Source organism: Erpetoichthys calabaricus, chromosome 9 (genome assembly GCF_900747795.2).
Source record: "Erpetoichthys calabaricus chromosome 9, fErpCal1.3, whole genome shotgun sequence".
NCBI lineage: Eukaryota > Metazoa > Chordata > Cladistia > Polypteriformes > Polypteridae > Erpetoichthys > Erpetoichthys calabaricus.
In genome coordinates this window covers 180,189,623-180,201,184 of record NC_041402.2, presented here as the reverse complement: position 1 = coordinate 180,201,184, position 11,562 = coordinate 180,189,623, and the positions used below count along the sequence as shown (strand labels likewise).

The following is an 11,562-nucleotide window of genomic DNA, read 5'->3' as shown; positions in this document are numbered from 1 at the left end:
ATAGTGAGTCCTCACTACGACGTGACGCGTCTCTGTGCTAGAGCGTTGCACTTGAAAAATGTGTGTCCTTACTATGGAGTGAGGTGACGCTTGAAAATAACGATATGGGTGAACACCAAGGAGAGAGGCGTCTCTGTTCCTGTATAATGTGGGTATGCACCAGGGAGTGAGGAGTCCCTTTACCAGAAAGTGACGATTGAAAAGTAATGAGGGTTCACACCAAGCCAGGTGGTGTCTCTGTTCCAAAGAGTGATGCTTGAATATAATGTAGGTTTTAAAATAATTTGTGTTTACACACCACAAGATTGCCAGAATTAATAAAAGGGTGCTTGGAAACACACTCGCACTATATTAACAAGGGTGACTTTGCTGTGCACCAGGGAGAGGATCCATAAAGCGACATGTTTTAACACAAGGATTAAAGGGCCTCTGGATCAGAGAAGACGCTTTAAAGTGATCTCTGCTTACAGCTAAGAGTGATATGCCTCTGTAACGGAGAGTGAAGATCAAAACGGATTTGTGCTTACGTCACAGAGTGTGACAACATCAACTAATATGTGGAAGGATGAATGCATGGATGGAGCGAGGTGCTTCAGAGTGCTTCATCTTGACATCAAGGAATGAGAGGATCTGTGTAAACCTGTGACTAGAGGGATGGAAGAAGTACGAAGGTTTTAAAGTGATTAGTGTTGACATCAAAGTGGGAAGCGGAGTTCATGATTTATGGATGGACCAATGGAGTGAGGGGCTTCCATATCAGGGAATTAGGCCTTAAAGTGGTTTGTCTCTTTACTACGTATCGAGAAGAACTGTTTACATTTATGAGCGAAGGACACAAGGAGTGAGGTGGTCCTGAGTGAGACGAGTCAAGCTTTAAAGTGATTTGTGTTCACATCATGGATTCAGATAGATGACAGCTTTGAGGGGGTGGGGGGGTTTATAGAAGAGAGTGGACATTGAAAATGACTTGTGTTCACACCAGGCTCAGCTCCAGAAGGTCATTTAACAAGATTAAGCCCACTCAGATATCACATTGAGCACCCCACCCATGCTGTCAGTTATACTCTTGGGCTTTTGAGACTTTATCACAACAGGCCACACAGACATATCTCAGATGGCCCCCCTTCACCATTTTGGGCCGGAGCAAGCGTTGGTTTACACCATGACGTTAAACGGATTCAGTGGATTTGTGGATGGATGGATGGAGTCAACAGCTTCTGTGGTGTGAAATGAAGCTTTAAAGTGTCTTATCATTACACACCGAGGGGCGAGAGGGACTGTTTATGTCTTGGAAGCAAAGTGACCTTTAGATGGATGGATGGATGGAATGAGTATTAGAAATCGAGAAATGGAGCTTTAAAGTGTTTTGTCTCAAGACGAGACATAGACTGTTCAAGTCTGGAAACGGAAGGACAGAAAGAGTGAAGTGTTACCATAGGAAGTGAGTGCAAATTCAAAATGATTTGTGTTCAAAACTTGCGTGAGGATCTTCCATACAACTCCACTCATGGATGTAAAGTGCTGCACCTCCACACCAAAAATAAATGGATTTGTCTTCAAATAAAGGATTGTGATGGATAGAAGAATGAATAAAAGAAAAGGGTCAGGTGGCTCCACACGAGGGAGGAAGACAGCAGAGTGACTTCAGAGTTTACACCGAGGGCTGATGTTGTTTTGTACCAAAGCTTAAGTCTGGTTACCTGATGTCTACAGAGCACATACACCAGAGGGGCTCCAAAAAACGTACACGTATTGTAACTCGAAGTGTGCTGCTACTACACTAAGGATCAAAAGAAGTGTGTTTACACGGAGGAGTGAGCTGTCCCTACACTTGGGAATAAAACACGAGTGTTTACACTGAGGTGTGAGCAGCTTTTACACCTGTGAGTAAAACAGTAGTGTGTTTACACTATGGAGTGAGGTGTTTCCATATCATTGAGTGAAACAAGTGTGTTTACAGTGAGGAGTGAGCAGCCCCTTCAATAGTGAGTAAAAAAGAGGTGTGTTTAAAACTGAGGAGTGAGCTGCTTCCACACCTATGAATAAAACATGCGCGTTTACACAGAGGAGTGAGTTGTCCCTACACCTGGGAATAAAACACGCATGTTTACACTGAGAAGTGAGCAGCTTTTACACCTGTGATTAAAACAGTAGTGTGTTTCCATACCATTGAGTGAAACAGGTGTGTTTACAGTGAGGAGTGAGCAGCCCCTTCAATAGTGAGTAAAAAAGAGGTGTGTTTACACTGATGAGTGAGCTGCTTCTACACTTATGAATAAAACATGCGCGTTTACACTGTGGAGTGAGGTGCTTGTACACCAGCAAATAAAACAAGTGTGTTTCCACTGAGGAGTGAGCAGCTTTTACACCTGTGAGTAAAACAGTAGTGTGTTTCCACTATGAAGTGAGGTGTTTCCATAGCATTGAGTGAAACAGGTGTCTTTACAGTGAGGAGGGAGCAGCCCCTTCACTAGTAAGTAAAAAAGAGGTGTGTTTAAAACTGAGGAGTGAGCTGCTTCTACACCTAAGAATAAAACAGGTGTGTTTACATACAGGAGTGAGGTGTTTCCACACCAGTTAATGAAGAGAAAGATACATTGATGCATTTCTACCCTAAAGAAAGGGCATTTGCACAATCTTTCTCCAAAGTGCAGTAGAAATGTCTACCTCGTGTGAGATGTGTTAACCCCAAGGAGTGATATTTCAGGATTTACACTAAGGCATGATGTACCTCTAATCAAAGATAGCAGCAGGATGTGCAGAGGTAAATGTGTGTAAAAAACAGCTTTTGTTTACACTGAGGAGTGAGCGTGTAAGGTCAGAGTGTATTTTACAGTAATGCTATGGAGTGACACTGTAATGGGAAAATTGTTTCAAATAAGGAATTTCTACACCAAAAGATGAGGAGTAAAACTGAAAAGTGATTTGTGTCTATCAAAAAAAAAACATTTATAGGCTTCTACAAAGACGGGTGAGATGTCTCTACCCTGAGGAGTGAAACTGTCCTCCCGTGGCACAGTGAGGCTACAGAGGGGCACAAACTCCCACAACCACTGCAACTGCACAACACTCTGGAGTGAGACTCAAAAGTGATACGTCTTCAAAGTAATTTCAATGATATTAAGGTGTGACGCCGAGTAGGTTTTCACTAAGGTGTAAAGCTATAAAGTGATCTTTGTTTACACTGAGCAGAGAGACATCTTTATATGGAGGAGTAAAGTGCTGCTACATTAAAGGAGGAAGCTGTCTCTAAAATGAGAAAAGATACTCTAAATAAATGTGCAAAGAAGAAAGTGAGCTGTGAAGTAGAACTGAATGTGTTTACTCTGGGGAGTGAGTTGCTTCAGCTCTGTGGAATGAGGGGTCTCTATAGCAGGGGATGAAAAGAGGAGTGTGACACTTGTACCCCAAGGAGTCAAAGTGGAAAGTGGTATGTGTTCAGACTATGGAGTGAGTCACTTCTACATTAACAACAAGTCATGTGTTAAGTCACCCCAAAAAAGTGAGTGCTATGGGTGCCATTGAAAGATCCTGAAAAGTGATACATGCTTAGACTAAGGCATGGTCTATAATGAGGAGTGAGGAGTGAAGCTGCACAATTCTACTGAAGAATGAACAAAACAAAACAAAAAAAAAAAAGTAAAAGTCGACATTGATAAGTGAGACATCTCTCTATTACACTGGGGAGTGAGGTGTCTCAATAGAACAACAAAATAAAGTTACAGAGTGAGAAGCCTCACACTTGGACCACTCACTCTTTGCGACTTTTCTCCAGTACACCTCTTCACCACCCAAAAAAAACACAAAACCTGAAAAGTGGATGGAGTGAAAATGAAGTAACCAGGCAGCGAACTCGGAAACTGCACCTCACTGGAGTGCACGTATGGCGGTGCAAGCAGACGCAGCTCACACGTGTGTCTTCTCCTGGACTCGGAAACTAAAAAATGGCAATCTGAAAGCCATGGCTATACATGCTCATGCAGGGTGGTAAAGGAACAAGAGCAGGGCTCAGAGGATGACCACCATGCCATCATTTGCGTTGTGAAGGGCTGGCCCTTGGGTGGGTGAGTGGGGGGCTCTTAGGGGAAGTGCTGAAGGAGACACCCTGACTCACACAGAATAAGTGCGCATGTTTTCTGACCTCTCAAAGTGGTCACGTGCCAGGGACTCTGCGGTCAATCTGGCACAAAGTGAGTCAGTGCTGATTGTCAGCCAGACGCTTTGGGAGACGGTCAACAGTCCAGACCCTAAGAGCTTCATTGCATGCTTGTCCAGCCTCAACATGATCTGCTGCTTTGTCTCAAGGGTCATCTAAGTGAAGGCTGGACATGCTGACCTCAATGATGCAGGTTATTAAACCTGAGGTTTACTTCCATGCAAGAGTGGGCGGGGCTATTTGATCAATGCAAGATACAGGGGGCGGAGCTAAATCATTCCAGCCTGCATAGTAAAACACTTCTTTGGTGAGGAACACTGGGGACAGATTGCTCACCATGGAATGTTTAAAAGGATCTTGATATGTCAACACTTTATGAAGACAAAACTTTCTGAATGTGTGGGTGTGTGTGTTTTTAAGCTCCATTTCCAGCTACTACTTACCAAGGAGTTGCTCACCTGGGCTAATGCAACACATGGCAGGTTTCAAAGGTAAAATCACTTCTGCCGTAGTGCAGAATGCATGGACACTTTGATGACACCCAGATGCCAGATGAACGCCTGGAACTGGAACACCCTTCAAAGTGTGCAAGTGCACACTTGATATAAAGGGGTAAAGTGGGTGGACTAGGAGGCAAAGCATGTAAGGCATGGGTGGCAAATGAAATGTTGGTGTGTTTAAAAAGGAGTGATAGATTCAGTCGGTGGACTGAGACGGGCAATGGTGGGAAAGGGTTTGGGAGGGGGGCACTTTAAACCACTCTTTACAGGAACAATAAACTTGAAATCCAAAACTGCATAGCTACAGGAAGCGCATAACAAGCCGCTCACATTGGAGCTAGGGGTTGGGGTTCAGTGCTGCCATTTGCTCCAGCAGTAGGGGCGCAGCCGTGAAGCAGGCACATGGGTTCATCTCAAGCGCTGAGATTCAAACCTGGGCTGGGCCAGACCAGATCTGAGCTATGGCGGGACAACTTGCAGAAGTAAAATGAGGAAGCCCCTCCCTACACCATGACATCACAGGTACCCTTTTGAGCTCGGGCACCACTGTGAAGCGAGAGTCTTACAAGTCCAACATACCCCTGTTGGGAGAAGCAGTGAAGTCCGGTCCAGCCCAGCCTCTTCGGGGATGCTTCTTATGCATCCATATAATTGAGCATAACTTATTACTCGTATTATTATTATTATTATTATTATTACTAAGAAAGAAAAACAGTCCTTGAAGTGTAAAGTATGTAGTCTTCATGCTTTGGGCGTGGCTTTCGTATCTGGTTTGGATCCTGAGAGGCCGTTTTCCGTGTTATCGATACCTGAGGAGCTGACAAGGCACTCTTTACTGGAGAGACAGAGAGAAAAGAAGAGAGGTTTGGAAGTGAGGAGAAGGATTGTGGGATCTACCTTAGAGAAAAAGAATTGAAAGGTAGCAGAAGCTTTGACTCACTTCTTCTCCCGAGTTTTTGCAATGATGAAGACAATAAGCTTCTTCAGAATCATAATGACGATGATGAGGCCGATGACCCCCCCGACAGCTGACGCAATGATGATCGTCAGGGTTTTGTCCACCACCTTCACTGTCGAGACAAAGAGGAAGACTTGGATTAACCACCAGATGAGACTGAGAGGGAGAGCAATGTTAAGACAGCACTCACTCTGTGAGACCACCGTCAATGTGAAGACTGCCTGGTGGTCCCGATACTTCTCCCGGGGGTTCATTGCATAGCAAGTGTATTTCCCACTGTCCTCAAAGTCAATATTGAACAGAATAATGGAGATGTTGTTGAGCTTGGTGTTACCAGCAAAGACCACTCTGTCTGTGCTGAACTGGACACGGGGCTCCATGCCAAGGGACTTTATCGTCCCTTTTAACAACTGTAAAAAGAATGAAGAACAAAACAGTGATGTGGGTAGCAGGGTCCATACTTCATTCTTTAAAGTGGACTCTGCAAACAGTCCAGAAAAAGTGCAAGAACTGAAAATGGGTGACGAAATGCCTGATACTTGAGAATGGGAGTGTGGTAACCTGACCTTCAATTCACACTATAAAGTTATGAAGTGCCCAGCTGGCATCAAAGCCTGGTCTGACCTCTAGCCAGTCCAAATGATCACCACATACCCAGTAGGCCCACATGCCAAAGCTTTTATTCTGGCAGTGGGGCACAGAACAATCTCCCAAGGTGAGGTCAAAAGTGCATTGTCAAGGTGCCATGTAGTGACACACTTGCCATTGGCTGGGCACTGGACTGACATTCTAGCAGTTTACTTAGGGACATCACTGCAGCTCCCACCCACTGACCTCCTATTCATTCCATTCCCTCTGGTGTCTACCCACTTTTTGCCACATCTTTTTTGAAGGTTTAAAAGACGCAATATAAGCTCACTGATGCCTTATTGTGCTTGCCACTCTCTTACCTCTTCCTTTGTGCCATTCTGGTCATAGGACCACTCAAAGTAAAGGTTATCAAAGCCGATGCAACTGGAGAAGGTGCATGGCAGCAGTACGTCCGTCCCGTTCAGAGCTTCCAGACTTGATGTCTTTCCGACGGACACTTCCAGTGGCTGAATCGCAGGCAGCCATGCTAGTCCTGAAAAACATTAAGGATGAAACCGGAATGAAGCATGCAGCTGAACAGGTCAGACAGGGGGGTTCTCTGCCAGTGCCACCTTACAGTATCTTCAGAAAGTATTCCGACCCCTTCACTTTTTTACAGATTTTGTTATGTTGCAGTTCTGGAATAAAATTGTGTAAATTCATTTGTTTCCCTTGTCAAATAACACATAATACCCCAGAAGGACAACGGGTGTTGTGGTGTGAAATTTTGGATATAAGTTGATAAATATTTTGTATGTCTTTATTTGTAACTTAGACAAAACAATGCAATATTAGTGTTATATCATTGATAAGAACAGCAATGGTTTGATGTTTAATTAACCCCCCACCCCCCCCTTTAGAACTGAGTCTTTATTATTTTATGACAGGGTCGGGTGAAACGCCTAAAACCAGTTTGACCAGTGATTCTCTGCAGGACTCTCTCAATCACCACCCACAGAAATGTCAAAGCATCAGCTCAACAAATGGTTTTGGGGGCAGGTGTGAAAGGTACTGTGTGCCCCCATTGGTCTCAAGTATGGCTGTTTGGGATTGGTTTTTAATCAGAGGCCATTCTGTACCACGACACCCTATCGGTGTACAGATTTGGACAGAGAATGTATACATTTGAGTGCTGTAACCTTCTCCCTCTCTGTCTCTCTCACACCATCACGATGAAGGACCACCTCAAACACCATGAACTGAAAAGAAGACCACACTGAGAAGCAGCCAATATTGAGGCAGGCATGTGGCCTGTTCTGAAGAAAGCTGACCAAAAATGATGACTTAACTGGAGACATTTAAAGTAACTGACAAGTCTGTGTGCCGCCTGAAATTATGCATCAGTATTTATCAGGTTGTATGGTTGCCAATATTCACTTATACTTTGCTTATTCTTATTTTTTATGAATATTATCAATACATTATTTAAAGTTGTAACTTGACTCCTGCTTGTCTTTTACTCTATTTAATTGCCTGAAGGTTATAAATGTAGAAGGGAAGGTGGGGAGAAGTTATAAAGTTCAATACCTTAGAAACAGTGGCAAGTCTATGGGACATGAGGCATTCTGACAAAGACTATGCATTAATAATACAAAAGGGGAAAGCTGAGTAATAGAGAACTCCACCAAGACAAAGCAATGGGAAAAAGGATTTTAGGAACTTCTGCATATCTCTCTATTATAAAAGAAAATCTTGAGACAAGACTTTTGCCAACAGATTTTTTCAAGTCCCACCCTCTTCTCAACCATTTCCGGTTAACGGCCCACGCCCGCGGTCCTCTCACCTCTCATTCATGTCAATGCTTTTGTCAGACGCAGTTCCTGCTCTCTCAGCTCTTATAAATTTTTAAATTTTCCTCACTTTGAGTTCCCAATAAAAGAAGACTTATTATGTCCAAATCTTATTCAAGGGTTATCAACAGAAGAAATTAGTACACAGGCAATCCTAGCATCGAGAAACGATGAAGTCAAATGAAACACCATGAAAATCAGTTACACGCCATATTAGTTAAATGCATATGAATAGACTATGCTGAGACAGTTGGTGGTGACGGTGCGGAAGATGAAAACATCAACTTGCAATATCCTGTAAAATATCTACAACAATTAACATCGTCCGGTCTTCCACTGGCCGAATTACTGTAGAAGGAAGGATGTATCATAATGTTATTGTGTAATTTATGTCTCAGTGATGGGCTATGCAATGGGACAAGATTAGTGGTATTCAAAATTGGTAAAAAATAATTCTGACATGGCATGGCACAGTGGGTAGCGCTGCTGCCTCGCAGTTAGGAGACACGGGTTCACTTCCCGGGTCCGCCCTGCGTGGAGTTTGCATGTTCTCCCCGTGTCTGTGTGGATTTCCTCCAGATACTCCGGTTTCCTCCCACAGTCCAAAGACATTCAGGTTAGGTGCATTGGCGATTCTAAATTGTCCCTAGTGTGTGCTTGGTGTGTGTGTGTGCCCTGTGGTGGGCTGGCACCCTGCCTGGGGTTTGTTTCCTGCCTTACGCCCTGTGTTGGCTGGGATTGGCTCCAGCAGACCCCCATGACCCTTTAGTTAGGATATAGTGGGTTGGATAATGGATGGATGGATAATTCTAACATGTAGAATTTTAACAGGCAATGAGAAAGGTAATCTTCAGGGGATAACATTAGACACCAAAGGAGATCTTGATATGCCATTCGTATTAAAACATTTACAGTTTCCCGTTAGCATAGCTTTAGCAAAGACAATTGACAAATCACAGGGACAAATATTCCAATAAGTTGGTTTATTTATTAGAGAGAAAGAAATGAATTTAACTCATGGGCAGTTATACGTTGCGTTGTCACGATGTAACTCCAAACACGGAATCAAAATTCAATGCAATATTGACGAAAAGTTAATTCCAAATACTGTTTTTACTGTAAAAGTGTAAGTTTAAAAAGTATTTGCCCATTATTGTCAAAGTCAAACAAAACGAAAACATATTACGCAATGAATACCTCTAATGCAACATTAAACATCATTTTCTTCCGATTTATTATGCTTTACTATTTTTTTACTATGGTTAATTACTCACTGTAATGTTAAATAGTTAGTTCTATTATGCATATGTAACAATTCCAATGAAAATAAAAATCTGTTTTAATTGTACATCTGCTTCCCCACACGTGAGCGGCAGAGCCGCGAAGTGGCTAGCGCATAGTGCCTGCCCGGGGGTTGGCGAGTGAAGCGAGCAGCGGGCAGAGCCCCCTAGTTTAGTAAAAATAAAATACTGAAGTATCCCATTGACACAAGCATTCAGAGCCTTTACTCAGTACTCCATTGAAGACCCTTTGGAAGAGATTTCAGACTGGAGTCTCCTTGGTTCGGATGTAACAAGCTTTGCACACCTGGATTTGGGGATTTTCTCCCATTCTTCTCTGCTGAGCTCCTCAAGTTCTGTCTGGTTGGATGAAGACCATCAGTGGACAGTTATTTTAAGGGTTCAGCAGGGATGTTGGATGACATTCTAGTTCTGGGTTGCATCCCGGTTCCGGCTGGGCCACTCAAGACCACTCATAGAGTTGACTCTAAGTAGCTCATGTGTTGTCTTTGCTTTGTCCTTTTGGAAGGTAAACCTTCAGCTCAGTCTGAGGTCCGCAGCCCTCTGAGCAGGTCTTCATTAAGGATGTCTCTGGGCTTCACTCTGTTCAGCTTTCCCTCAACCCTGTCTAGTCTCTGAGTCCCTGCTGTTGACAAACAACCCCACGGCATGATGCTGCCACCACCATACTTCACTGTTGGAAAGGTATTGTACAGATGATGAGTGAGGCCTGGTTTCCTCCAGAACTGAGAACAAACAGTTCAATCTTGTGTAAGAGCTAGCCCGGCTACAGACAGATATGACACCAGATGTTCAAACACACACACGTTTATTCCACTATTTACAATAACTATTTACACGATTGCACTCAGTCCTTGTTCTTCCGGGCCGCCTCCACTCCTGTCTCGCAAGCTCTGTCCACTTCAGCCTCACTCTGGCTCTTCGAATGGAGTGAGGCGGCCCCTTTATTAACGCCCCAGATGTGCTCCAGGTGCCTGATGACGAACTTCCGGCAGCACTCCCCAGTGCAGCCCTTGCACCCAGAAGCACTCCAGGCGTGCACCATCCCTGGTTCGTCAGCACTTCCTGGTGTACTGGAAGCGCTGTCCTCCAGGGATCAAGGTCCATCCAGGTGCCCAGGGAAGAGAAGTGTCACTCTCTCGGTCCCTCCTTCCTCCAAGCATCCCGGCGGGGCAGGGTTCCTGGCCGTCTATCACACTTGGTTTTAATTGACCACAGAATTTTGTTTCTAATGGTCTGAGAGTTCTATAGGTGCTTTTATACAAACCCCATGTGCCTTCTACTGAGGAGTGGCGTCTGTCTGACCACTCTGTCATAATGTGTGCGGAGTGTTGCAATGATGGTTGTCATTCTAGAAGTTTCTTCTATCTGCACGCAGGTTCTCTGGAGCTCAGCTTTGGTGATCACTGGATTCTTCAATGCCTATCTTACCAAGGCCCTTCTCCCCTGATTGCTCAGTTTGGCCAGCTCTAAAAAGGCATACTGTTATTCCAGACTTCTTCCAAGACTTCTTTAAGAATAATGGAGGACACTGTGTGCTTGAGAACATTTTAGTGCTCCAGGAAGCTTTCTGCAGCATTCCCCAGATCTGTGCCTTGACACAATCCTGTCTCTAAGCTCTCCAGGCAATCAATTCCTTTTGACCCCATAAATTGGGTTCTGCTCATCTGTGGGACCTTCTGTTGACAGGTGCGTGCCATTCCTAATCACGTTCAGTCAAGCCAACTGACCACAGGTGAACCCCCAAACAAGGGGTAGAAACATCTCAATGGTGATCTATAGAATGGGATGCACCCAAGTCACAGGTCAAGTGTTTGTAGCAGTGGGCCTGAATACTTGTGTCAAAGTGAGATTTTATTTATTTATTTAATAAATTTGCAAAAATTTCTGAAGTCCTGTTTTCATTTTGTCATTTTGAGGTATCGAGTGTCACTTGATGATGGAAAAAGTGAACTTCAATGATTTTAGCACAAGGCTACAACATAAGAAAATGTGAAAAAAGTAAAGGGGCCTGAATTCTTTCTAAAGTCACTTTAAATGCCTTCGTCAAGCCCTGACGTCACACTTTGTCATACTTGCCAGCCTAGTGTGGATTCTGTTTTTGTGTGGCTCATCCATCAGTAAATATTATTTAGGAATCCTGTATTGTAGTACGTGAATTGTGATAAGTTCATCACTCAGGCGTTGCTTTGTGCAGGATGTAATGGCATAATATGTTCCTCCCTGT

The 11,562-nt window shown here is 43.9% G+C and overlaps 1 protein-coding gene across 1 annotated transcript in view; it reads right to left on the bottom strand.

Moving 5' to 3' along the window:
- Window positions 1-2,836: 2,836 nt before the first annotated feature.
- The window catches only part of scn4ba (sodium channel, voltage-gated, type IV, beta a), a 28,462-nt gene continuing 19,736 nt past the window's right edge, over window positions 2,837-11,562 (bottom strand). The window contains exons 2-5 of the mRNA XM_028808485.2: window positions 6,565-6,737; window positions 5,805-6,024; window positions 5,597-5,726; window positions 2,837-5,491 (exon numbers count right to left, since the gene is read on the bottom strand). Of these exons, the coding sequence (XP_028664318.1) occupies window positions 5,398-5,491; window positions 5,597-5,726; window positions 5,805-6,024; window positions 6,565-6,737 (617 nt within the window). The 3' untranslated portion in view covers window positions 2,837-5,397. The remainder of the gene's footprint in view (window positions 5,492-5,596; window positions 5,727-5,804; window positions 6,025-6,564; window positions 6,738-11,562) is intronic.